This window comes from Eptesicus fuscus, chromosome 7 (assembly GCF_027574615.1).
Source record: "Eptesicus fuscus isolate TK198812 chromosome 7, DD_ASM_mEF_20220401, whole genome shotgun sequence".
NCBI lineage: Eukaryota > Metazoa > Chordata > Mammalia > Chiroptera > Vespertilionidae > Eptesicus > Eptesicus fuscus.
This window is the reverse complement of record NC_072479.1, coordinates 108211415-108239053: the sequence shown is the minus strand read 5'-3', so window position 1 is coordinate 108239053 and position 27639 is coordinate 108211415. Positions and strand designations below refer to the sequence as shown.

The following is a 27639-nucleotide window of genomic DNA, read 5'->3' as shown; positions in this document are numbered from 1 at the left end:
CATGCAGAATTGGGGGCTCCCTTCTGAACATGCTGCTAAGTATGACTGGGTAACAGCCTCTGGAAGGAGACTCCTGGGGCCCACCCACCAGAGCCTCAATATGGTGTTCATTGATCAGTTTGGACCCTCAATCAGTATAGCAGATCAATTCCCCATGACTAACCTGGAAACCTTGTGACCCTGAGGCCAGAAGTCTGCTAGCTTCCCTGCTGCTCTCTTGAATGAGTGGGTTTAGCAGGATATAGAATTCTAGGTGGAAAAGCGTTTTCACACAAAACTCTGAAGTTATCATCCCATCGTCTCCTAGAAGCTACTCTTGCTGATTAGAAGTCAGCTGTTGGTCTTGCCGTCCTTCCTAAGTCATCCAGCTTCTTTCTCTGGTGGTTACAATTTTTCTTTTTGTCTGGTGTGTTGTGAAGTTTTACTATGACAAGTCTACATGTGTAGATTTATATTTTATATTTCCTTGCTTGGGATTTACACTTCTTTAAACTGGAGTCTCATCTTTTTCAATTTTGAAAATTATCAACCATTTGCTCTTCAAATGTTGCCTCTTCCCCAGAGTTTTTATTCTTTCGTGACTCATTTGCCCTTTGATAGTTTATCTCCTGTGCTGCATTTTAGGTGATCTCCTCAGACTTATCTTCTAATTCACTGTTTTCTTCTTCAGCTGGGTCGTGAACCCTGCCACACTGAGGAATCCTGTTCATCCCAGAGATTTTTTTAGTTCCAGTGCCTATAATTTTTGTTTCAATAACAGTCTATTTGGGATCCTTTTAAAATCTGCTTTTTTTTTTTCCTTTTGGCACTGTCCTGTTCTTTCACTATGAATTCTGTCATTTCTCTTAAACTCTGTATTTAAACACATTATTTTTTCTCTTTCATATTCTTCTATGATTTTCAGTTCTCTTGATGCTAATTCCAATTCTTGGGTGTGGTTCCAGCTTTGGGTCCACAACCATATTTCTTGGTTTTGTGGGGGCATCAGAGCCTCAACCCCTTGCCCTGGGAATCTATATCCTGTCCCAAGCCATCATGGACTATGGCAGCATCAGCTTTCTCTCTCTTTTGGCTCTGGATTTCTTTCTTCATTTTTGAGACCTGGGGAATTCTTATTCTTTAGTTTCAAGTTGGCTACGTGTTTTTAAGTTTTTATTTTATTTATAATATTCATGGGGAAGGAAAATCCTATGTCAGTTCAGTTGATCTTGGTGGCTGTCCTCCATGACAAACTACAGTCAAGAGTACCAACTTGCACAGGGTGGCTCAGCCCGTGGCCAGGATGGGATCAGGGCTCAGTCAATGGCTCAGGTCAGGAATAACTTTAGGGGACAAGCAGGGTTCTTTCTATGTCTAGGGAGGAACCAAGCCTAAGCCAGGGTTGAAGCTCAGTCTAGAACCAGGATCAGGGTCAGGACTGGGTTAGATCCTGGCTGAAGCCAGGGCAAAGTCTGGGACTAGGACAGAGTTTAGACTGTAGAAGGACAGAGCACATTAACAGTCATGTGACTAGGACACGCTCATGATGAGGATACTGATGGTCACGAATATTAGGACATGGCTACGTATATCTGGACACACCTATGACGAGGCTATTAACAGTCACGTATCTCGAGACATGCCCACAATGAGGTTGCCAACATCACTCTGGGATCGTGCCTACAACATGCCCCATCAAAGCCCTGACACACTCTTGTGTGCCTCCTGCAGCCCACGAGGGCCTGCCCATCAATGAAGCAGTGAGGTGCACACAGCCCTGTTAGGTCAGCCGCTCACTGTAATTACCCTGCTCAACCAGCGAGTGAGCCGGTGCTGAGAGGGTAAAAGAGATGCAAAAGTCACACAGCCAGTGCGGGCAGAGCTGGGGCAGAGCCCAGGGCCCAGACTCCTGCCCTTTTCTCATGTGGGTGAAACAAAGGAGTAAAGTCAGACTGGAGAGCCACAGGCAGCACATGCACACGCATGCAGACACACTGGTGGGCCAGGCTCTGCTCCCGCCACCATCTGGTGGTCCCATATCCATCTCCAGCCCTGTCATCCAGCCCCTTGGCCCTCATCCCATCCACATGTCTGCCCCTCATCACCCCACCATTCCAGCACCCACCCATTTACCTTAGACCTCTTCATACATCTGTCTGTCCTTCCTGCCCTCTCTCCCTCTGCCTGGCTTTGACCCCAGCTCACTCCACCTGGCCACCCACCCTGGGCTGCCCGCAACCTCCCGCCCCCACCACTCACCAAGTTCCTCAAGCTCAGCCGTCATGGACTTGGAACGCAGGGTCAGTGTGGTGCTGGGGGCCCTCTTGGGGGGCGGCGGGGCTGCAAAGAAGAGGGAGGCCTTGGACCTCCTGTCCAGCAGCAGGCAGCGCGGCGTGGCCAGGTGCAAGTGCCACTTGCGCTCCACCGCCTGGATCTCCTCGTACTCCCGTGAGGACGTGTCACATTGTGCCAGGATCTTGTTCAGGCTGCGGCTGGATGCAAACTTCTTCATGGCGCTGGGAGCTCAGGGGGTGCTGAGGGCCAGGCTGGCCAGGGGCCTCAGGAGGTGGTCAAGAGCCCCAGGAGGGGTCACGGTGCTGGCCAGCTCCAGCCTGAGCGCCCACCCTTTAGCCTCTGAAGGCTGAGCAAGGAGTACCAGAGCCATGGGGTGGGGGTTGGGAGGGGTCCCCAGCAGGCAGGACTCTTGTTGCTCCAGGGCTCTCCCAGGCCCTGGCGGCCACTGCCCCTCAGGGGGACTCTGGTGTGGTCAGCCAAGCCAGGGCCTGGGCTGGGCCCGGCCAGCAAAGCCTCCTGAGCCCAGGCTGAGCCGCGACATCGCGCAGGGAGAAGACGCTCTTCCTCTTCCCTCAGGTGCCACCTCCCCCTTCCCTCCGACAGTGAGCGGAAGGCAGCGTCAACCTCACAGTTGCTATGGCAACCCCGGCCTCCAGGCAGCTGCTGGCAGTGCAGGAAAAGAGGGCTCTTCCACACCAGGGTCTGGGGGATGCCAGGAAGCAGAGGGCGGGGATCTGAGGAGGGCAGCCTGGGGTCAGGGGTCACAGACTGGGGGCCAGGAGGCCAGTCTAACAGCAAGGACTGGGAAAGACACAAATGGGGCATTTCACTTGGGTTCAGATATCTGATGTCAGCAGTCTGGGGTCAGGGGATGGGCAGAGAAACATGGGCCTGGGGTCAAAGGTCTAAGGTCAGGAGCCAGAGGGGAGAGTCTGGGCACAGAGATCTGAAGCCTGACTCCTCACCTCTGCGCCGAGCCCCGTCTTCTTCGGGCTTCCTTGTCACCGACACAACCTTCATGACAAGACGGTTCCCGCCCTGGCGGATCAGCGCCACCACCTGCTTGTGTCCAACCTTCACCACGTTCACCCCGTTCACCTGGGACAGACAGGTAGGTGGGTGGGGGTGGTCCAGGTGTGTCCTCCTCAGAGCTCAGAGGTCAGCACCCACCTAGATGCACAGGTAAGGATGAGCCTCACCTCGATGAGGAAGTCTCCCGTGCGCAGCCCGGCCCTCCAGGCCACGCCCTCCACATCCACAGACTCGAGGTACTGAAGTGCAGGGAAGGCCGGTGTGGGGGTGAACTCCTCAATGGGGGTCTCTGCTGCAGGAGTGGGCGGGGCGTTAGGGAGGGGCTTCACTAGTGTGTCCAGGTGGAGGCAGCTGTCACACAGCAACAGCCCCAGAGTGGTGCAACACGCTGAACAGACGAAACCAGGCAGAGCGCCCTGGGCTGGGCAGTGGGCAGGCACCACCCAGGACAAGAGCCAGTTCGGGAATCCAGGGTACATCTCTCTGAGAAACTCCCCGCTCACCCCCACCAGAGCGGCCCCCACTGGCTCAGGCACACTAGAGCAGCTATCTTGGACGTCCACAAGGAGGAGGAGTTCCTGCCCTGTACTGAGACATTCCAGACGGAGAGTACAGTCACAGCAGAGGGACAAGGAGGGGTGGGGCCTGGATAGGGGATGGGGTGACACCAGGGGCAGGGAGGAGAGCAGAGGGGCGGAACAGAAGCCCCAAACAGTCTGCAGACCCTGCCAACCTGACACCCCAGTCCCCAACCCTTCATTACCTTTGGCCCCCCGAAGCACGAAACCAAAACCCTCGTGGTCCCGTTTCTGCAGGATGGCCACCTTGTCATCAATGACATAATCACTGGTGGAGGAAAGCAGGGAGGGGTGAGGAGAAGCCTGCTAACACACTGGCCAAGCTGACCCCCACGCATGCCCCAAAAAGGATCCCTCAGGCAGGACCCACCCTGGGGGGTTGCCCTTGGACTGACCTGGGAGGGCAGAAGACAAAGGGCTGGGCACCACCGCTCCCTCCTCCTTCCTCTTCACCCAGGCCTCTTCGACCAGCTCTCAGCCTCCCTTTACATTTGACATCCCACTCACATGCGTGCCCACCTGCCCACCTGCCCTGCGGTACCTGTGAGAGGTGAGGCTGTCGTAGGAGCCCACAGTGTAGTGGCGGAAAAGTCGCTTCGTCCGGTCCTCCCGGGTTTCTGAGGGGAGTTTCAGTTGCTGATGGAGGGTCATATCCTCCAAGTGGCCTGAACAGCCCCTCAACCAGTGGTCACCAGCCTCTGCCCACACCCCCTGGCCTGGTTGTGCCACATGGAAGTGGGGGAGGGGGGCAAATCCTGGGTCCTGGGCCCAGAGGTCCTGAGGTCAGAGGGGACCATGTGGGAAATTCTGGCCTCTGGGGTCAGGTTTCAGAACAGGGCAGGGGCTGTGGGTCATCTCTCCCCAATGCACATGGCAGACCGGACAAGGCCAGGGCCATCCACAGAGAACCGGAGCCCAGAGCTACCAGCAAAGATGTTCATGTGTGAGGCACATGCGTGTGGCCCATAGTCACATGTAAGTGCTGTGCTCACATGTGCTTATGCATATGCATGTCTGTGTGTATGTCCAGTCATGTGCCTATGTCATGCTACATGCCCACATGCACTGCCATGGAAGTGGCACTGTGTCTTCACTGAACCCCTCACACGGCCCACTGATGCTCAATCTCACGGGGCCCCTTGCTCCAGGTCCAGCCTCTGAGTGCACACCAAGTCCAGGTGTGGGAGCTGGGTCCCTTCCCTGATGTTACTACATCACACAGAGTTTTGTCCCACCTGTACTCTTGATCTCGGCGTCCCTCACAGCTACTGCCCCACCCCGGCCTCCCTGATCCCCTGCAAACCTGCAGGTTCTGTGGGACATACCCATCCAGCAGCTCCCTGCTCCAGGCTCACTTGTCCAGCTGCCCATGAACCAGATTCTCTGCTCCCAGACCTCCTAGCACCTCTGCCTCCAAGGTGTTCCCCCAGATGGTTGCACTGCCACTCACCTTTCATCCCTCAACTCATCCCTCATTCTCTATCATTTTAGTATTTCTCAAGATTAATTTGTTCATTCAACAAGTATTTATTGAACGCCTGCTGTGCACCAGGCACTCTTTGTTTTAGGCCTCTGAGAATACAGCAGAGTTTACAATTCTTTTGAAGAGAGAGAGCAGACAAGAAATACGTATATATATATATATATAACATGTCAAATGCTGGTGAATGTTAAGAGGATGCAGGAATGGATTATAGAGAAAGTTCACGGTTCTAGGGTGATGGAGGGATAGGTGGATGTAAAGATGGATGGATGGGTGGTCACATGAAGGCCTCCCCAGGAAGAGACAGTTGAGCAAAAGCACAGGCCATGAGGCAGCCACCATGGATTGCATGGGTAAAGGATTTCCGGGGGGCAGGCACTCAGGGTAGGAAATGAGATCAAATGATATCTATGATTTTTTTTAATGTGTTTTTATTTATTTCAGAGAGGAAGGAAGAGGGAGAAAGAGACTGAAACATCAATGATGAGAAAGAATCATTGATCGGCTGCCTCCTGCATGCCCCACACTGGGGATCGAGCCCGCAAACCGGGTATGTGCCCTTGGCCAGAATCAAACCTGGGACCCTTCAGTCTGCAGGCCGATGCTCTATCCACTGAGCCAAACCAGCTAGGGCCCTATGATTTTTGATGACCTATCTTTTCCACTAATTGTGAGCTCTCATTTATTTCTGTGATCCTAGAACCTAGATAACTAGAAGGATAGATGGGTGAACAGCTGGATGGGTGGGTGGACGAATGACTATATGATGGATAGAGGGAAGGAGGGATGGAACAAGAAATAGATGGAAGGAGGAACAGAGAGCAGGAGGGATGGGTGGAGGGGTCAAAGGGTAACAGATGCATAAACAAATGGGTAGGTGGACTGAGTGGTTTGATGGAGAGGGGATAACTAGGTTGGTGGATGGATGGAAGAATGGGTGGACGGATGGATGAACAGACAGACGGATGGACAGACAGATGGACGAGAGGGTGGATGGATTGATGGACAGATGAATGATGGATGGACAAATAGATTGACGAATAGACGGATAGATGGATGGATAAATGGATGAACAAATGGAGAGATAGATGGAAGAAGGGATGGATGGATGGATGGGTGGATGGGTGGATGGGTGGGTGGGTGGGTGGGTGGATGGATGGATGGATGGATGGGTGGATGGATTGATGAATGGATGGACGGACAGACAGAGGGATGGATGGATAGGTGGGTAGATGGATGGATGGACAGATGGATGGAAAAATGGGTGGATGAATGAAAGGAAGGAGGGTTGGGTGCACTGGGTGATCTGGGTGGGCTGATAGATGAGTAGAGATGGCAGGATGAGTGGATAAGTCAAAGGATAAAGGATGTAAGAGTAGAGGAAGCAGAGAAGAAAGAGCCCCTCTTAATGCACATGTCAGGGCAAGTACTGGTCTGGGTGGCAGGACCTGCCACTACCTTGTGTGATGCTCAGTACTCTGATGGTCCCCTTCCAGGCTCTCCCTATAGAGAAGGCCTGCGGGGCCCCTAGGTTTATCACCCTGGCACCCTCCCAAGCACTGATCTGTTCTTTTCTCCCCTCCTTGCACACACTACCCATCATGACGGAGACCCCCTCGGACACCATGCACTCACCATCCTGCATCCCAAGGCCAGAGCAGGCCAGGCCTCATCACTGCTCAGGTCAGCACCAGGCTCCTCCTTGCCTCCACCACACCCTTCTCACATTCACCCAACTTTAGACATGTCCCCCATGCCTGCCTGCAAAAGGACCCAAACTCCACAGTTCACTAGCCTCCCATTTTTAGATTTTGTCAACCAAATTGTATTTATTATATAACACAAATTCATTTTCCAGTTTCATTAATCAGACACATAGAAGCCAGCTGAAGTGAAAACACACAGCATGACCACCCCCCTCCCAAGTACTGGAAAGGGAGGGAGAGAAGGAGGGAGGGAGGAAGGGAGGAAGGGGAGGACGGCTGCCAGAGCCACAGCCTTCCAGGTGTCCTACAAACCAGCCTCCGAACAGACAGGGCTTCGCCTCACCATCTCCTCCTCACAGCTCAGCGGCTGTGGGAGGCACTCTCTCTGGTGACCCCGGGCATCAGCCTGGCCCCCATGTGTTGGCACAGTGTCCCCTCCTTGGCCTCTAAGTCTCTCTCTGTCCCTACTCCAGTCTCAGAAACAGATCTTCTTTGGATCTGGGCCTGTTGGAAGCAGGTTCCCATTCCTGGGCTGCCTCTGGCACAACCCAACCCCTGGGTCCCAGATCAGACTCTGCCCAGAGCGCTGGCAGGCCCGGCCTGCACCGAGGACAGAGTTACTCCGCCCCTCCCAGCAGGCAGACTCCACAGGCCTCTCTCCCTCTGCCCACCCAGGAATGCTCCCGTCTACCCAGGTACCTTCTGACATTCTTTCGGGTGACAAACCCCACAGCCACCCCATCTAGGAGCCCTGTACTTGCCCAGAGGCCGACAGTTCCTGCAGCAGGGTACTGTGTGCTCTCTCCCTTCCCAAGATTTCAGCCCAACCCACCCACCCCCTCACCCACCTCCAACTGCCCTGCTGGCCCTCACACTAACCCTGAGTGACCTGCACACTCAAGACAGCACCCCGTCTCCTCCTGCCACCCTGCCACAAACTCCAGTCCACTGTCCTCCCCCTGGAGCCACAGCCACCTAACGGGCCTCACACCCCCACTCCAGCCCCGCTGCCCCTCCCTGCACACTCGGGTGTCACCCACCCGGAGCCCGTGAACTGTGCTGGCCACAGCACAGACCCTGCAGCCACTGCCTGTGTCACAAATGAGGCTGCTCCTCAGGCCGTGGGACCGGCCCTCCTAGAAATGGACCAACATCCGCTGTCCCCGCTCCGGGACCTGCTGGGACAAGTGAGTCGGTTTCTATATGTGAAGTGCTTGAAACCACAGCCAGCACCGGGACGCTGCTCAGAGCACGCCAGATGCCAGCACACGCAGACGGACTCTGCTCCCGCCACCATCAGCTGACCATCCAGAGGACTCCTGGTCATCCTTCAAGGCTCAGCTCAAACGCATCTGCTTCGAAGCCCTGACTCCTCAGGCAACCTCGGGAGCATCTTGTGTTAACACTGCGTTACAGCCACACACAAACGTGAAACCACTGCGCTGCCTGCTCTTCTCCAGCCAGAGAGCCAGCCTCTGTGATCCCAGCTCCCAAGACAAGATCCAACCCACATCAAACACCTAATGAACATATGCTATGCTCAAATTCCAGCTCCAGTCCAGACCTCCCTCCCACCCTCCCCAGCCTCAGCCTCAAGTCCAACTGCCCTGGAGCCACACAGTTCTCAAACCAGAGCCCTCGCTGCCCACCCCATGGGGGAGCACAGACCACTCCAAACTCAACACATCTGGAGGCCCCCCTCCTCCCTCTCCCCTCCCCATCAGGTGTGCACCCAGGCCCCAAACTCTGAAAGCCTTCCTCACTGGAAGAGGCTGCCCCACCTACCTCCACAGGCACACAATAGGGGGTCGCATCCCTGCCACACTCCCAGCCACCTGGAGAGCCATGAGGGCAAGGCAGAGAAGAGCCGAACAAACAGGAGAAGGCACCTGCTCAGGAGCAGGTCAGAGGTCACGTTCCACACGGGGCAGGAGTCCAGGCCACCTCGGGGTAGGCTTCCCTTGGGAAATTCTCAACCCAGGTTAAGAGGGCACAGCCACCCAGAGCCCAAGCCCTGTGCAGACCAAAGAGCCCTGAGCCCTCGGTCCAGAGATACCACTGGTGACCACCACTGGCCACCACTCAGGAGAGGTCTCTCCAGAGTGGTGGCCAGAAAGAACGCTCGTGGGTCTGGGAGCCTCCTGGGACCTCTGAGTGCTCATTGCAAGGCTATTTATTCCCCAGCTATGCAGCTGCCCTGGCCTGGGGCCTCCAAAAGGCCTCGGTTCACAGCACCCAGAGGGGTCCTTCCTGGAGGCCAAGGCCATCCCACCTGCTGCCCTCAGCCTGCCTGGCTGCAGGGCACCCACAACAGCCCCTCTGGGCCCAACTGGCCTCATTTCCTCTTGGCGGATCCAGGCCTCCCTGCACTGCCCACCTGGACAATCTGTCCACTTTGGAAAGACGTCTCCCTTCTCACAATGACCTCATTACCTGTCTGCCAGCCATACAGAAACCACACACTCCAAGCACCCAGTATTTCTGTTAGGGCTGGGTAGTTATATGGTCACTGGGGGGCACATGTGGAATCTACACAGACGCATGTTCATACATGTATGTCCTGTGGGCACAGCACGCATGCTTCCACTACTGTGACGTGTCCGTAGGTACGTGCAGAGTGTGTGTGTGTGTGCCGTGTGTCTGCTGTGCACACAAGTTTGCGTCCATGTCGAATGTGTTTGAGTTTACCCTCATCTTTTCTCTGAATGTCCACATGTATTCAGCTCCAAGCAAGGCCAGAGGGGAGCTAAGGAGCAGCCCGGGGGACGTGGGGTCACTCACCATGCCGTGTGTCATACTGTCTCATCTGCACCTCCTCCACGCAGTCGGCCGGGAACCAGCCCGTGCGGCCTTTCACGGTCCCCTCCCAGAAACCGCCCTCCCCAATGCTGAGCACTGGGGGGACAGAGGCCAGAAAGGCTGTCAGGCAGAGCAGGGCCGCAGGGACCCACACCTCCCCCACTGCCCCCACCACCACCTCAGGCTCAGGTTCTCCCACCCACCCATCACCCTTCCTCCCTCCCCTTCCTTCATCCTCCTGGCGTTTTCCCTGGAAAGATTTCGGGATCCACACGGAAGAGAAACGAACAGATGGGCACAGCACAGGACGGGCATGTGGGGGACAGAGAGACACAGATGGACACGCTCGCGGGGGACAGGCGGCTGAGGCAGGGGCCACCATCCTGCCCCTGCTCTCCCAGGTGACCCCTCTCCTCCCACTCCATCCTTGCTGTCACCACCCCAGGGTCACTGACCAGAGTGCAGGGTCACTGCTTTGGCCAGGGGATTGGGCCACAGATGGGACCAGGCAGGCTGACCCTCAGGACTGTTTCCTCCCCAGGCTCCCCTGGCAATTGGCACCCACGAAGATAGGGCCCCGATGATGGCAGAGAACCCCAGACTGAGAGAAGCCTGTCGTGGCACAGGGTTCCCCAGAACAGAGGAAGCCCCGTGCCAGAAACCCTCCTCACACACAGACACCCACATAATTGTCACAGACATCACCCACAGGGCACAGGATTCCCAGGGAAGAAGTCCCAGAAGTGACCCAGGAACCCCATAACCATAGGGAGTCTGTAATGGGATAGGGCCTTCGAACACAGAGAACCCCAAACACCAGCCCCCGTGACACAGGACACCTCACGACGAGAGGAGCCTCTCGGTGGGGACACAGGGAACCCATCGCGATGGAGGGACAGGAACCCCATGCACACAGACCCCTCCCGGACACGGAGCCCTTCACGACGACACAAGGGGTCCCCCGTGGCAGATGCATCCCATAATGACCGCCGTGGCTCAAGTTCCCAGGGCGACCCCAAAATGGCATCAGCCCCTCCAGACCGCGGTGCACCCGACCCCGCCCCCCGCGCCCCTCACCCTTCACGGCCTCGCCGCGGTGCAGCGGGATCTCGCCCTCGCCCTGCGGGCTGTGCGCCTTCACGGCGATGAACTTGCGGCCGGGGACAGCGCTGTAAAGTTTCCGCTTCGGGCCGCGGGGCGGCGGCGCGGGGGGCGCAGGGGGCGCCGGGCCAGGGCCGGGCGCGGGGCCGGGGCCGCCGGGGCCGCCGGGCCCGCTCGGGCTGTAGACGAACACGTAGGTGACGGACGCGATCCCGGGGGGCAGCGGGCACGCGAAGCCGGCGCCCGGGGCCTCCATGGCGCGCGGCCCGGCCCCGCCGCCGGCCTCACCGCAGCCGCCGCCGCAGCGCCCGCCGCCCGCCGCCCGCCGCCGCCCGCCCGCCCGCCGGGGGCCCGGCCCGGGGCCGCTCCATGGGCCGCGCCGCCGCGCCCGGCCCGCTCCCGCCAGCGCACAAGCCGCGCCCGCTCAGGGCTCGGGGGCCGCGGGGCTGCGCTCCCGGGCGCGCCGGGCTCGCTCCATGCCGCTGCTCCCGCGCCCCGCCTCCCCGCGCGGCTCCTCCCTCTGCGGGCGGCGGCGGCCGGCCCTCCCCCGCTCTCCGCGGCCCCTCGCGCGCCCCCACGGGGAGACCACGAGCGAGGGGACTGCGGTGCTCGGAGGGCGGAGGGCGGAGGGTCGGGCCGAGGAGGGCGGGGAAGGGGGCGGCGGGACCAGCCGGAGCGGCCAGGTGGGAGCTGGGGCGGGCTGGGCGCGCTCTGAAGGTTACCTCCCAGCCAGAGGCGCTACCCGCTCCCGCGGGTCTGCGCCCCCCCCCCCCCCCCCGCCCCCCTCCCCCCGCTACCCGCTGCTCTGGCCTTGGCCTCCTCACACCCTGACCGCTGGCTGCCATGCATCGGGCGCCTTAATCCCCCTCCACCTGGGTCCTCTACTCTTTGGATACCTGCCCTGAGGCCCATGCACACTCGTGCTGTCCAGCTACCCCGACTGCTGTCCCCCGCTGGGCACCGAGCCTGAAGCCTGGGTCCTCTACCTTCGCCCTGCTCAAAAGCCTGCACTGGCTCCCTAGTACCTAGGCAGGCCGGATCCACATCCTCAACCAGTAGCCGGAGCTCTCTGGCACTGAGAAGTAGCCACAGCCCAGCCACACACATGGGTACCTTCCTTTCCCTCCTCTGGGCTGTTTATGATGGCGTTTCCAACACCTCAATACTCTAATCATGCTATTCCAGCCCTTGCTACTGTCTCTCAGCCACAACCCCACTTTCCTCTGCCCTGTGATGCTGGTGCGATCTCTGGGGGGCTAGGGGCTCCCTTCCAGGCTCTGCCAACATGGGGCGCCAGGGGAGCCACCACCTCCCTCCACCACCCACCCCACCCCATCTCAGCTCAAATGCCACTTTCTCTCCTTGGTCCAAAGGTGACCCCCCTCAGAGACCCTCTCCCTCCAGGTTCACCAAACTTCTTCAGCCCCTCCTGGCCACTCACAGGGCAGCCCCCGTACTCGGATCCCTGCCCACCTCACTGCTTCTTAGCCCTGGGCCTCAGCTGTCACTGTCCTCCCAAGACCTTCAGGACCTCCTGCTATTAGCTCCCACCACTTCCAGCACCCTAGGTACCAGCTAAATGTTTGTAGAAAAATAATACTAATAATTCTGGCGTCCCCCACAGAGCCGTGAGCTGGTGCCCCACAACACACAGCAGGTCTTGCTTTTGCGTTTGCTAAAAGGTGAGGAACACCCAGAAGATCAATGAAAGCAGGGCATCCACACATCTCCAAGCAGGAACGACCCTCTGCAAAACGGAAACACCCAGAAGTTTGTTCTTCCAGCCCAGGGGCGGGGAACCTTCTTTCTGCCAAGAACCATTTGGATGTTTAGAACATCGTTCGCAAGCCATACAAAATTACCAACTTAAAAATTAGCCTGCTGTATTTAGTCAAACATCTAACATTAACTCACCCCAATGCCGTGGCAGGGCCAGACCAAATGATTTCACAGGCCTTATACAGCCTGTGGGCTGGACATTCCCCACCCGTTTTAGCCACTGGACTGCCCCACCCTTAAAAAAAAACCCCACGGGACATGCAAAAGCTTCAGGGAGAACTGAGATGACTTGGGGCAGGACAGGCAGCCTTGGAGTCTGGGCAAGGACACAGACAGAGAAGGCACGCAAATCAAGGCTACACGAGCAGGGAGAATGACAGGTGATACATGTGAGTGGGCTTTATAAGCTCCTGCTGCACCCCAAGACCTCTGCAGAGCACAGGCTTAGAAAGTTTGGGAATTGGATCTACCTGCTTCCTAGCTCTGTGACTTTGGACAAATCACCTACCCCACCTCAGTGTCAGGACCCTCATCCGTAAAACAGCACTGACAGAGAACAGCCTTGTGCAGGGTCACGGTTAATAAGCTAGGCAATGCAGCCCAGCTGTCATTGTGAAAACAGCTGTTTGTGTGACACACTCAATAGTGTCTCCCCAGCACCTTCCCTACAACCTGCTCTGGGGAAACTGAGAAGCTAGAACAATGGCTCCTGCCCTGGCCAGCGTGGCTGGCTCAGTTGGTTGGAGCATCTTCCCATACACCAAAAGGTTGCAGGTTCGATTACAGTCAGGGCACACACCTAGGTTGTGAGTTCCATCTTGGGTTGGGTGCATATGGGAGGCAACCCATTAATGTTTCTCTCTCACATTGATGTTTTCCTCTATCTCCCTTCCTTTTTCTCTAAAATCAATAAAAATATGCCCTCCGATGAGGATTAAAAAAGAAAAAAAAAGGAACAATGGCTCCTTCCCTGGAGGTGCAGGAAGGAGAGATGCTTTAAGCAGCAGCGGCTGGGTGGCACTGTGGGCCAGGGGCTTCTCATAGGGACCCCTCACCTGCCCAGGTTCAGAAGGCTTCCAGAAGGAAACGACCTAGGTAGGATTAGTCCTACCTTACTGATGAGAACCCCAGGCACAGAGGGGTTGGCTGATCTGTCCAAGCCTACGGTCAGCAGGTGCAAGGACTACATGGACCCTAGCCATCTGTCTGCAGAGCCAGTGCCCCGCTCACTCCCCACTGCACAGCCAGCAATGGCCAACGGGGCTCTAGCCAGGTGTCTGCCCTGTGTCCTGGGGTTGCCAAGTGCCTCACATGCCCCTGTTCTCAGGGTCCCACCGCTCACAGTAAAGGGTAAAGAGAAGAACCACAGTGTCCTGGCTGGAGAGGTGGTAGAAAGATGAAGACACCCCTTGGAGACAGGGCTAGGGGCCACCTGCAGGTTTCAAGCTCTCCTGGAGCGGAAGCCATAACCCCTACCACTCACCACCCAGCCCTCCTCCCTGGTATGGCAGGAACCTTTCTAAACCACAGGTCTCATCAAACCCTCTCCTCCCTATATGCTCCCTCAGCTGCCCACTGTCCTCAGGGGAAGTCCAGTTCCCACCAGAGAGCGTGGGGGAGCCTGCCCTGGCCCACAGGGTCTCACCTTCTCCCTTCCTCATCCAGGGAGGTCCATGGGGGGAGTTCCCCACCCCAAGCCTCAGCCCACCAGGTGCTAGACACCATAGACCTCTCCCTGACCCTCTTCCACTCCCCCACCCCCCAACCTCACCCGCCATGCTGGCTACTCCCAGCTTGGGTCCTGGCACCCATCCACCCAGACCTCGCCAGGGCCTCCCATACCCTCCTACCTGATGTTGCTCTGGCTGCCCCTGCCTGCTTCAGTGCCACCGACGTCGTTCTCTTTGTCACCATCACGGTCCCGGTCTTTCTCCTCCTGCAGCCGCTGGAGCAGCAGCTGGTGGGGGAGGCTGCGCAGCGAGGGTCCAGGGGAGGCTGCCGGCTGCACCTCGCCCTTCAGGTTGATGTCACTGGCTGAGCGCTGCAGGGGCCGTGGGGAGGCCAAGCCACTGGGGCCAGCCAGCCGCCGCCGCTTTGCATAGCTGGGGGTTTCCCTAAATGGTACTGGGGGGCGGGGGGCACATAGGTGAGGCTCTGGGCAGCCAGATGGGGTGGCCAACTTGTCCTGGTTTCAGATTTTAGAACTAAAATCCTGTGTCCCAGGAACTGCCTCAGTCCCAGGCAAACCAGGAGAGTTGGCCACCCCAAAGCTACCACTGGGGTCACATTCTAAACTGCCAGTAATTGGATCTTCAGGGGCAGAAGCCTGGTCTTCCTGTCAGCCAGGTGAGGTCTTGGAGATGCTTAGAGCTGCTCCCAGAACTGCTCGTTTCAGGGAAGACAGAACAGGCCACATATTTGGTGACAAATCTCACCAGGTGCTGCTGTACGGGCCACGGAGCTACTCCACCAGGAGACTGTAAGGGAGCATCTACACCAGGGGCTGGCAAACTTCTGTCAAGAACCAGTCGCCGTTTTAAGCTTCATAAGCCACACAGCCTCTGTTGCAGGACCCAACACTGCCACCGCCGCAGCACAAAAATAGCCACAAACATATAGAAGCAAATGGGCTGTGGCTGAGTTCCAATAAAACTTTATTTAAAAAGCAGATGAGGATTCAGAAAACATGGTCCAACTATATGCTATTTACAAAAGAATTACCTCAGATCCAAAGACACAAGCAGGTTTAAAGTAAAAGGATAAAGGAAGATATTTCATGTAAATAGAAACCAAAAGAGAGCTAAGTAGCTATATTCATATCAGACAAAATAGACTTAAAAAGTGTTACAAGAGACAGAGGACATTATGTTGATAAAAGTGTCAATTCATAAATAGATTAACAATTATTAACATATATTCATCAAACAACAAAGTATCAAACAAAAATAGGAAATAAACATTGACACATTTGGAGAAATAGTTAGTTCTATAATAATACTTAAGACTTTAACACCTCACTTTCAATAATGGATAGAACATCTAGAGAGAAGATCAATAAGGACATAAAAGACTTGAACCAAGAGACCTAACCAGATATATACATATATGGAGAAAAACAGAGGGGAGGGCGTGGGACATCCACAAACCAACAGCAGAACACACATTCTTCTCAAATGCACATGCAACATTCCTCAGGACAGACCAAAGCAAGTCTCAATAAATTTCATAAGACTGAAATCAGACAAAGTATCTTCTCCAATCACAACAAAACTGGAAATCAAATACAGAAAAAAAGGAAAGTTCACAAATATGTGAAAATGAGACAACACAATCTTAAACATCCAATGTGTCAAAATAGAAATCACAAGGAAAATTAGCATATACTTTGCGAAAACGAAAACAAAAATACAACATACCAAACTTATGAGATTCAGCAAAAGCTATACTATGAGGAAAATTTATAGCTGAAAACACCTATGTTTAAAAAGGATAGAAGTCTCAAAAATCAATATCTTAATTACATATCTTAAGGAACTAGAAAAAAAGAAGCAAACCAAACCCAAAGCTAGCAGAAGGAAAGAAATAATAAAGGTTGGACAGAGATAAATGAAATAAAGAATAGAAATACAGAGAGAATCAATGAAACCAAAGCTATTTCTTTGAAAATATCAACAAAATCGAACAAACCTTAGCTAGACTGACTAAGAAAAAAAGAAAAGATGGACACATGTAACTAAAATCAGAAATGAAATGTGAGGCGTTACTACCAATCTTAGAGAATTAAAAAGGAATATGAGAGAATGCTATGGACAATTATATGCCAACAAATTAGATAAGCTAGACGAGATGGACAAATTTCCAAAACTGACTCCAGAAGAAAGAGAAAATCTAAAAAGGCCTATAGCAAGCCAAGAGATTGGATCAGTAATTACAAATCACCCAACAAAGAAAAGTCCAGCATCAGATAGCATTATTGATTACTTCTACCAAACATTTAGAGAACTCTAATCCTTCTCAAACTCTTCCTAAAAATTGAAGAGGAAGGAACACTTCCTAACTCATTCTATGAGTAATTAAAAACTGAGCAAAGGACTTGAACAAACACTTCTCCAAACAAGAATACAAGTGGCCAATCAGCACATGAAAAGATGCTCAGCACCATCAGCCATCAGGAAAAATGCAACTGGAAACTCACGATGAGATGTCACTTCGCTCAGACTAGAATAGCCATATTAAAAAAAAAAAAAAATGACAAGAACACATTTTGGTGAGGACCTGAAGAATTTAGAACCCTCACACATTCCTGGTGGAATTGTAAAATGGTGGAAAACAATTTGGCTGTCCCTCAAAAAGTTAAATGCAGAATTATCATATGATCCAGCAATTCCATTCCTAAGTATATACCCCAAAACAACTGAAAACAGGTACTCAAGCAAATAGTTTTCACACATGTTCATAGCAGCACTATTTACAATAGCCAGAAGGTAGAAACAACCCACGTGTCCACCCAAGGATGAATGGATAAACAAGATGTGACATACACAAATAAAAAAATTATTTAGCCATAAAAAGGAATGAAACCGTGATGCATTCTACAATCTGAATAAAGCTTGAATGTGTGTTGAGTGAAAAGAAGCCAGACCAAGAGTTACATAGTCTGATTCTATTTATATGAAATATCCAGAATGGTAAATCCATACAGGCCGAAAATATATTAGTGGCTGACATGGGTTGAAAGAGGGGAATGTGGAATAATTGCTTAGTTATATAGGGTTTCCTTTGGGGTGATAAAAATGTTTTGGAATTCAATAGAATTGGTTGTACAACATTGTGCATGTACTAAATACCACTGACTTATTCAATTTAAAATAGTTCATTTTATGTTATGTGAATTTAATTTTAAATGAAATTTAAATCCTCAATTTTAAAGCCTGAATTTAAAAACAAAAAAATGCTGATTGGGGCTGGATTTGGCCTGAGGGCATCGTTTGCCAAGCCCTGTTCTAGACTCCTGTGACGAAGTGTGGGCCACGGACCAGCAGGCTCACCTGGAGCTGGAGCTCCTTAGAAATTCGGAATCTCGGGCTCCATCCAGGCCCACTGAGTCAGATGTGATCAGGTGAGAAGATGTGACGTGAGAGTGGGTGGGGACCTCCCTAGTACACCTTCAGAGCACTGCGGGACACAAATCCGTGCGGACATGTGCTTGAGTGTGTGCGTGGGTTGGTGGGGGACGTGGGTCTGAAGGTGGCTGCTCCCAGGCCAGGGTCCTGTTTCAGACCTGGCAGTCTAGAGGGGCAGGTGGGGCTGCCAAGATGCCCCAAGTGTCCTGTCCCCTGAAGGTGACAGGTCCCAGCCTGGCAGACTCCTGCAGGTGGGCTCCTTCCCTGAGGAAGAGGAAGGGGTGGGTGGGCAGAGCTTCCTCCAGCTCCTCTGTGTGTAGGCCCCACCCAGGTCCCAGCGCTGGGAGGGACATGGCAACTTGCATCTGTCACTGAGGGAGTGTCCTTGGAGTGGATGTGTGCAGAGGGAGTGGGGGGGACAGACCCCTGGATGGCCCAGGTCTGAAGACAGGCTCTGCCGTTAACCCATTGTGACTCAGTTTCCCCTTCTGTAAACGTGAACTAATAATCACTCATGGAGGGTGGGGTGCTGAGAGGGTAAGTTATATAACAACAGGGTTCATAGTAAATACTCATGACTACATTCGCCTGTGGCTCAGGGACATGAGGCTGTATCATCCAAGTGTACATGTGACAAGTGAGCAGGAACGGGTGAGCAGCCACAGAGCCAATCACCATCGGCCTAAGTGACATAGATGCTGACCCCATACCTGGATCCACCTACGGCACTTCTAACCCCAACCAGAGAGTGCACCCTGGGTCGGCCAGGCAGTCAGCTGCCATAATGGTGCCCCCAGGAGCCTGAGCATCTCTGTCCACGCCACAAAAATGACAGGCAGCTGGGGCCCTCCTGCCGCTCAGCTTGGCTCAGGCAAGCCTCCTCCCCCCAATCAGCTGGACTGAGGCCACGGCCAAAGTCCAGACCCACAGAACCAAATCCCACATGAGGTCAGAGGTGAGAAGTGGGTGCAAATAACTGTAAAAGACCACTTTTGCTTAAGAGAAACGAAGGCACAGAGGCCCTAAGCAGCTTTCCCACAGTTAGACGACCACAAGCCAAAGAGACCCCACACGTCCACGGACCCAGGTCCTCCCAGACTAACAACCACTGCAAGCTCGGGCCCAGCCAGACTGAGACATATCCTGCCCCTAACACACCTCCAACCTCAGCACAGCTCTCTGTCAGCCAGAGCCCAACCTGACACCACTTCACTCAGCGGATGGACGCTGCTGCCCTGGACCCGCCCACACCCAGGACCCACTACCCATTACCATGGTCCCAGCCCTGCTCGGGCATCAGGGGCCCATAAGCAAGCCTTACTGCTGGGAGGTCTACTCAAGGGAGACCCTATAGAGAAAGGTCCTTAAAGGTGAACTTGGCCTTAATCTCAACCCCAGTCCAAAATTCAACCCCAAACCTGACAGTAACCTTACATTATAACCGAGAAGGGCCCTAACCCTAAGACCAGCCCTGGCTCTCTGCTATTCACTGTCACTCAGGGCAGAAAGGGGAGCCTGGGAGTCTGTGTTCCAGAGAGAGCCATGGGCAGAAAAGTCGGGCCAACCAGGACACAGGGGAGCCAAGAAGGGAGCCCAATGTGGCCAGGTACCTGGAGGGGTGGCCTCTGGCCAGAAAATACTCTTCCTTGAAGAGGAGGCCCACCCATTCCTGCGGCCCCAGGCTCTCCACCCCCAGAGAAGGGTAGCAGGGTTCCTAGGACAGATCCCAGGCCAGCCCACAGCCCCAGGGGCGGGGGGAGGGGACCTCCCTGAAGCTGCACGTGACAGCTGTGCCCGTGAGCCAGCCTGCCTGCCTGGAGTCGAGACTAGATGGCATGTCTGATTTTTCTTCTGGGACCACGAGTCACTCACACACCTGGCCCTGAGAACAGCACCTCATCCCTGTGTGCTTGCATCACACTGATGTGACCCTGCCAATGAACGGCATTCTTGCTGTGGGCAGGGGCTCACAGCCACTGTCCCATACCCCCGGCTAGCCCTTAACTTGACCTAATGGGAAATCGAGCCTTGACCCTAATTTCAACACCCTCTCAAACTCAATGGATCCCTAAACCCAGCACTGGCCCCAACCAACAGCCCCAAACTAACCATGCCCTTGACCTTGACCTTGATCTTGACCCTGACCCTTTGTCCACTCTGCACAGGCCCTTCCCTTCCCTCAGTCCGTTTCCCAGCCCTGCAGGGGCCACAGATGGACTCACGGAACGGAGCACAGCTGGCAGCCAGGGCTGGAAGAAGAGGCTCAGGGCATGAGGGCTCCTTTGTCACGTCCCCGCTGACCCCAGACAACCCCCACAAACCCACCTTCAACGTGGACCTGGGATGGGCAGAACTCACCGACATCTGAGTCTTTGTGGGTCTTGATGACCTCCGCCAGTTCAAAGTTCCCCGCGATGATGGCCACCTGGGGTGGGAGGACGGGAGAGGCTCAGCCACACCACACTCCCCACCCCTGGGCCCCGGTGGCTCCTGGGGCTCCTGTCTTTGGGGGTTGGTGGCCCCAGACAAAGACCCTACCCCCGCCTAACCCTCCCGCCAGTCTGCCCAGGACTGAGGGATCTCCTGGGACACAGAGCTGAAACCAGGAGAGTCCTGAGTACACAGGGGCGTGCTGGTCACTCCACCTATTTTCTCAATGGTCCCTCCACACACCACCTTTCCTGTCTTAGCCATGGCTCCCCACTGCCTCCCTCCTGTCACCCTCTCTCTGCCCTTCCCTCGCCTCTGCATCTGGTCCTCCCACAGGCCCTCCACTGCCATCTCAGCACCTGCTGGACAGTGCGGTGGCCTGATCTGCTCTCCCCACATCTCCTCGGTAGGCCCCAGCTCTCTCCATTTCAGGCGACATGGACACCCCTTCATCTAGTCATCCGGGTGCCGGCCAGAGATAGGACTCAGAAACATGCCTAAATTAGTCAGGAGCTGGGACCACCCCTCTGACCCGTGTCATCTCTGCACCCTCCTGTCTCTGGAAGGTCAGGCCCACACCTGTTCTCCCCTCGCCCCAGAGCCCTCTGACCCTCCTGTCCCAGAAAGTGAGAGTTCACCATCCACGGTGACCACCCCCACGAGCCAGTCCCCCACTGCTGGCCACCCGGTCCCCACCCCACCCACCGGGGGGAGATTGCCTCAGGGAAGAACCAAGATCCAGAGAGTTCTAGCCACAAAGAGACAGACACCCCGGGGGCAGCCTCTCGCTCCTGCGCACTCTGATACCTGAAAGGCCGTCTGGCTGTTGTAATTGCGGACATCTTTGTTGGCGCCACGAAAAAGCAGGACACGAGCACAGCTCTCCTGTCGGCAGCGTGGGAGTGAGGGTCAGGGGGTGACAGCACACACCCACACACTCAGAGCATACGTGCATGGCATGCGAGAAGCAGAGCAGGAGGTCCCACCTGGCCCAGAAGGCCCAGATGCACACAATGCACACCTGTGGTTCAGAACACACGTGTGTTCAGAAAACAGACATGCACACGTAGGCCTGCAGGGCCACAGCTCACTGCAGACGCAGAACAAGCACGCATGGAGGGACGCCGGATCAGATGTGTACACACATGTAGTCACTGCACGGGATCACCCGTACCCACACACACGTGTACACCTACAGTCACACCTGGTTGTAGAGGGCACAGATGTGCAGGGCCGTGTTCCCTGAGGCGTTCTGGGCCCCCATGTCAGCTCCGTAGAACAGCAGGTGCTCCAGGTGCTGCACGTGCCCAAAGCGGCAGGCCTAAGGGAAGAGGGGGGTGCTGCTGGGCCTCTGACAGAGCCCGGTACTCCCACACTTACAGGGGGCTGGAATCCCAACTCCTGCAGAGAGAGCCGGAAATGCCCCTACGCCCGACAGAGCCCAGGACCTCACCCCCTGACAGGGCTCCCTGCCCACCTGGTGGATCTCCTGCCAGCCGTTCTCATCGGTGGTCCCCAGCTGAGCATGGTCGTGGAGGAGCAGCTCACAGCAGAGGGCGTCCCCACCCCCCAGAGCGCTGTGGTACAAGGGCGTCAAGCCACGGCTGTCCTTGTAGTCAGGTGAAGCGCCCAGGTCCAGCAGGGTCTGAGGGCGAGGAGCCTCAGTGTTCACACTGGACCCAACTTCCTCCCCATCTTGGTCCACATGCCCCTTCAGGCCCGGCCCCGCCGGTACTAACCGTCAAAGCCGCCGCATTCCGCTGGCGCGTGGCACAGTGCACGGCAGTGAGCCCATCACGTGTGCGGAAGTCCAGGTGGGCACCACCATTCCTCAGCACCTTCAGCAGGTCCGTGGCATTGTCCAGCTGGGCCGCAAGACTCAGGGGACACTCTGGGTTCAAGGGACAGAGGAAGGTTACGTCCCAGCCACTCCAGCACCATGCCCCTTCCCCCACTGCTTCTCACCTCCTGAGTCAGGGTCGTGGAAATTGGGGTCTAGCCCCTTGTCCAGCAGGCGGGCTACCTTGTCTGTGCTGTGCAGCTGGACGTAGTCCATGAACTTCTTCAGGTTCGCCTGGAACACCCGGCCATCCTGGTCAGCCCCATCACAACCACCATCATCGGGCTGTCACCCACTTTCCAACAGCCAGACTCAGGCCTCCTGGGGAGCATCCACGCTGCCCAAGCCCCTCACCTGGTCCTAGCGCTCCAAGGCCACCCAGGCAGGGACCAGCCCACTCCCCCCACCTCCCCACCCCACCCCACCCCACCCCCGTCCTCATCAGGGTTCTGTCAGGGGATCCAAGGTGGCCTGTTTCTTCCCTGGTCCATATTCCACATGCGCTCGCCCCCTGGCAGACCTCCCAGGGGCTTCTCCACCCGCAGGTGGCCCGGCTTGTGCCAGGACCTCACCTGCCTTTCATGTCACCCAGCCCTGTGTGAACCCACCCAGCAAAGCCCCTGAGTCCCTGCTGCTACAGAAGCTTCATGCACAGGCCGGTGCCCGGCTGGAAACACGCAAGCACACCAGAAATGGGACAGGGCACCACAGGGACCACTCCACAGGAGGTGGCCTCCTCGGGTTGCTCAGGACGACTGAGGGAGAGACCTCAGCCAGATCCAGGGTGGGTGGTGTCAGGGTGGGGCAGCTGGAGCCCAGGCAGGCGGAGACACAAGGCTGTGGTATGAGGTTGAAACTCATCCTAAAAACATGTAGGGCTCACTGAAGAGCAAGAGTCACCAGTGTCACCTGGCCGGCATGGCTCAGTGGTTGAGCATCGACCTATGAACTAGGAGGTTGAGGTTCGATCCCCGGTCAGGGCACATGCCCAGGTTGCAGGCTCAATCCCCAGTGTGGGGTGTGCAGGAGGCAGCCGATCAATGATTCTCTCTCATCATTGATGCTTCTCTCTCTCTTTCCCTCTCCTTTCCTCTCTGAAATCAATAAAAATATATTTCTTAGAAAAAGGAGTCACCAGTATCCTGTGGGACAGCTTTGGAGGAGAAGTAACCATGGGAGGAACCAGGGTAACAGGGTCACAAAGGAGCCACAACAGTCTCTGCAGCCAAAGAGTCAGGTCACTGACCACCACGTGTTCTGGGCAGCAGAGAAGTCTGGCATGGAAGCTCCAGGGTCACAGAGGGGTCACTGGGGCACAGGGACCACTGAGGCACAGAGGGGTACTGGGGCTCAAATCCCTCATCTAGGCTCCAGAGAAGTGTCCAGCAAGCAAACGTCCCCTGGCTCACGGGGACCTGAGGTGGGAGCTCAGGGGGTCCACCTGTGGGGAGGGCCCACAGCACTACCCTGCCCCTCCCCCTGCATTCAGAGGAAGCAGCAAGGTGCCCCCTAGCAATGGTACCCGGTAGTGACCCACAGGTGTGCCCCGACACAAGCCCCAGAGTCAGACAGATCGGGGTTCAGCCCCAGCTTCACTGGCTGTACAGCTGTGAAAAAGTCACTGAACGGCTCAGGACTCAGTATCTCCCTGTGCCAACGGGTGATAGTCCCTTCCCGGAGGAAACTGATGAAATGCCTGATTCCAAGTGCCCAGCCTGGTGACCACGGAGTGATCCTCTCTCCCCCGTGACCATGGTGGTGCTTGTTCGCTGCTCTCCCCTCCCCCCACCCCAGGTTCTCACCAAGGCACGTTCCGTTCCCCATCGCACTCCATCCGCCTGAGCCAGGGTGGGCCAGAGGGTCTGATCCAACCAGAACCCAGCCCCAGACCATCTATCCCAGACCCGTGATGCCTGGAGTCTGCCCAGCCCTCCAGCCCCCAACCCCGGCTCTGGGCCCCTGACCACAGGACAAAATAGGCTGAGCCGAAGCCGTGTGGCTGCCTCCTTACCTTCGTGTGAAGCTTGGCAAACTGCTTATCATCGATGAGGTTCTGGGCATAAACTCGCCTCTTGTATCGAAACTGCTCAGGTAAAGAAAAGGCAGGGAGAGGCACCCACCTGTGCTGAGTGAGCGCGTGCACAAAACCAAGTCCTGCTAACCCCTGGGGCTCAGGCCTCACGCGGATCATCCCCCTCAGCACAGAACCCCTCTTGCCAGCCACGCAGATCCGATCCCCACCACCATGGGCACATAGCCAAACAACCTCAGAGGGACACACGCCTCTCCTAGCTGTCCGTGGCCTGCAATGGGCTTTCTGTCTCATTCCCGTCCCCAGAATTCCCTGGAAAACCCCACTCCTCTTCCAAGACCTGGATTCAGGCTTCCCTTCCCTGACACCCGCTCTCTGAGCAGAACTGACCCTGGGCCACCACAGAGGCCAAGCCAACTTGGAGCTCAGCTACCATAATGCTTATTGCATTGCTCACTGCACTTGGCATCCCTCCGCCCAAACCACGCGTCTGTGCCCCATGCCTAACAGGGCACTGATGGCCTTTACAGCATAAATGGGTGAGCAAATGAAGAAGGCTTAGGTTTGCCTTCAGACTCCCGGGAGAGGGCTGACGGCACACAGATTACGCGCTGGCTTACTCCACACACGCTCTGGGCGCACCCCTGTTGGCACCCCAACCCCTGGAACCACGCTCTGGGCTCCCACCGCACACGCTGCTGACAGCAGGCCCGGCACACTGCTCCCTGCACACACACACCACACACGGCTCGCTGCACGCACCGCACACACAATTCACATCGCTCCCGGCACTCCCGCACACAAAGCCCCGCTCCCACACGAACTGCTCACGCCTCGGAGCTCAGTGGTCGTACCACGCGCGCCCTCCTCCCACCCAGGCCGCACCGGACCGCCGCTCACCTCCAGGTAGGGCAGGGGCGTGTCCAGGTTCGGCGGGTACTCCTGCAGGAGCCGCTCCTCGTCCAGGAACTTGCCGGCGCGGCCCCGGGAGGGCGGCTGGAAGAGCCCGTAGTTGAGCGCGTCCTGGAGGCTGTGGTTGAGCGCGCAGAGCACGCGCTGCTTGGCGGCCCACACGGGCGCGGCCGGGTCCAGGCGCAGGCACTTCTGCGGCGGAGCGGGCTCATGAGCGCGGCTGCCCTGCTCGGCAGCGCAGGGCACCGTGCCCCGGGCTCCCCGCGGGAATCCGGGACTCGGGAGCCCACGCTGCGGACCCGCGACTCCACGGCCACCGGCGAGGCCCCGCCCGCCCCAAGGGCGGTGCTTCCCCGGGCCCCGCCCCGCGGGGCGCTGGGGAGGGTCCCCTCCGAGGCCGCGGGGGAGGGGTGAGTAGCCGCGGGCCGGGGGTCCCCCGCGCCCAGCTCGGAGTGTACGGCGGGGGCAGCCGGGTGAGGGGGGCGGCCGGGGCCGGGCGCGGGCTCACCGTCTGCTGCAGGTCCGGGATGCCTACGCGCACGACCACGGCGCCGGCCCCAGGGCCGTCCATCCCCGCGCCGGGGCCGGGGCTGCTCGCGGCCGGGAGCGGGGCGCTCGGGGGCTCCACACGGCGCCCCGGCCCCCCCTCGCCCCCCGCCAGGGCCCCGTCGGTCGCGCTGTGCGGGAGGGGGCCGGAGGGGGCCGGGGCCGACGCGGGGGACAGCGGCGCCGAGGGTTCCGCAGGGGCGGCGGCGGCGCGGCTCAGCTGCATGGGCCCGGGCTCCGCGGCGCTGCTTCCCCGGGGGCGGGGGCGGCAGGGGGAGGGGGCCTGCGCCGGAGGGAAGCGGGGGCGGCCGGGGGGCTGCGCCGAGGCGGGGGCGGGAGGGCTCGGGGCCAGTCCGGGGCGGGGCGGGGAGCCTGGGAGGGTCCTGGGTGAGGTGGGAGGGTTCGTGCGGAGGGGGGCACCAGCGGGCGGGGACCCCGGGGGCTGCCGAGTGCGGGAGCCCTGGGCCTGGGCGTTGGGAGTGGCTCCGGCTGCGCCGAGCCTCCGCGGACCTCGAGGGAGAGGCGGCGAGGAGGGTCCTGGAGCTGGGGAGGGGCACCGGGACCGAGGGAGGGCGGGAAGAGAGAAAATCGGGGATTAGTGTCCGGGAGCGGCTGCGCCCCACTCTCCGACCTCCCCGCCCCGCCCCGCCCCACCGGAGGCCGGGGACTGACAGGTACGGAGCCTGCCCCAGGCCCGGGTCCGACGGCGGGACCTCGGGCGGGGTCGGGCCTGTGCGCCCCCTGAGCCAGGCCACCCCGCGGCTACCTATGGCCACCGCGTTCCGCGCGGCCCTCAGCCGAGTTTGGGGAGCTCGCTCCGCACTCTGAGGCCCGCCTCGCCTCCCCACCCGCCTCCAGGCCCCAGGTTCGCCCAGATCCAACGCCCGACGCCCCCTCCCCGTCACCTTAGCGACGGCAGGATGGGGGCGCGACCTGTGAGGAAGGGCTTAGGGGAGGGGGCGCTACTAGACTCCACCTGCGGCAGGAAGAGAATTTTAGTTTTACCCGTTGTCGTGGCAACGCGGGAGGGGTGGCGAGTGGGTGGAGGAGAGGGGAGCGCAGGGAAGAACTCGCTCTGGCACCACCACCCCGCGGAGCCTGCCCGGCCCCCCACCCTCAGGGCCTGCGGAACTACCCCGGGGCGTCCAAACGCTGCACCCCCGGGGCTCCGGGAGCAGCCGCCACTGAACGTCGCAACATCCCTGAACCCCAGAGAAATACCTCCTGACTCCCCCAGAACTCCCCAAAACACGGCCCTGCCCCTCCCAGCAGAGCCGCGCACCCTCTGAGAAGGCACAGTGCGAACCCTCACCGCACACACGTGAACCCTCACAGCCCCGCCAACGTGGGGCACCCCTGACGCCCCGAGAAAACGCGCTGACCTCGGCCGCCCCCGCCTTCTCCAGGCGCAGCCCTGGATTCCCTGGGCTCCCAGGAATAACTTGAATGAACCCACACACAGAACACCTCCCGGCCCCTCCCCATGGCAACCTGGAAACACCCTCACCCCACGCGGAAGTGTTTGACATTCCCTCCAAGAACAGCCTGCTCCCCACAGAGCCACGCCACCAGGGTCTCCCACCACACCCCCCATGCCCATCCCTCTGCCTTCAGGGCAGCCTCTGGTCCCCCTCCTCCCCAGGGCAGGGGCGGCTTCCCAAGGGCCAGCTCTACCCCCTGAGGGATCCCTGGCTCTCTCCACCCCCAGCCACCCTACTTTAGGGAAAATCTCTGTCCCCCAGGTTCCACTGACCCCGCAGAGCCGAGCCTCCAGCGTTGTCTGTGGGTCTGTCTGGTCCTGCTTTCTCAGCAGACACTCCCTGCCCGGAAGCGTGGCCCCAGGATGCCCAGACCTCCCACCTCCCTGTCCAGGCTCTTCCCAAGGCCACTGGCCTGGCCTGAGTGAGGAAGCTGAGGGTCCCCTGAGGACTGGAGCAGGATGGGAGGGGTGGGGAAAGCGGGGAGCAGGAAGGGGCGGTTGGAAGCCCACTTATCTGCAGGAAG

At 57.5% G+C, this 27639-nt stretch overlaps 1 protein-coding gene across 1 annotated transcript in view; it reads right to left on the bottom strand.

The window, feature by feature from the left end:
* SHANK3 (SH3 and multiple ankyrin repeat domains 3) overlaps positions 1 to 25861 on the bottom strand; it is a 46224-nt gene extending 20363 nt beyond the window's left edge. Inside the window, exons 1-17 of the mRNA XM_054719687.1 lie at positions 25598 to 25861; positions 25078 to 25281; positions 24157 to 24228; positions 22271 to 22379; positions 22045 to 22196; positions 21783 to 21950; positions 21510 to 21626; positions 21113 to 21190; positions 20234 to 20300; positions 14603 to 14876; positions 10950 to 11152; positions 9855 to 9968; positions 4426 to 4501; positions 4070 to 4152; positions 3474 to 3598; positions 3240 to 3372; positions 2239 to 2319 (exon numbers count right to left, since the gene is read on the bottom strand). Of these exons, the coding sequence (XP_054575662.1) occupies positions 2239 to 2319; positions 3240 to 3372; positions 3474 to 3598; positions 4070 to 4152; positions 4426 to 4501; positions 9855 to 9968; positions 10950 to 11152; positions 14603 to 14876; positions 20234 to 20300; positions 21113 to 21190; positions 21510 to 21626; positions 21783 to 21950; positions 22045 to 22196; positions 22271 to 22379; positions 24157 to 24228; positions 25078 to 25281; positions 25598 to 25861 (2320 nt within the window). The remainder of the gene's footprint in view (positions 1 to 2238; positions 2320 to 3239; positions 3373 to 3473; positions 3599 to 4069; positions 4153 to 4425; positions 4502 to 9854; positions 9969 to 10949; positions 11153 to 14602; positions 14877 to 20233; positions 20301 to 21112; positions 21191 to 21509; positions 21627 to 21782; positions 21951 to 22044; positions 22197 to 22270; positions 22380 to 24156; positions 24229 to 25077; positions 25282 to 25597) is intronic.
* Between the last annotated feature and the right edge of the window lie 1778 nt (positions 25862 to 27639).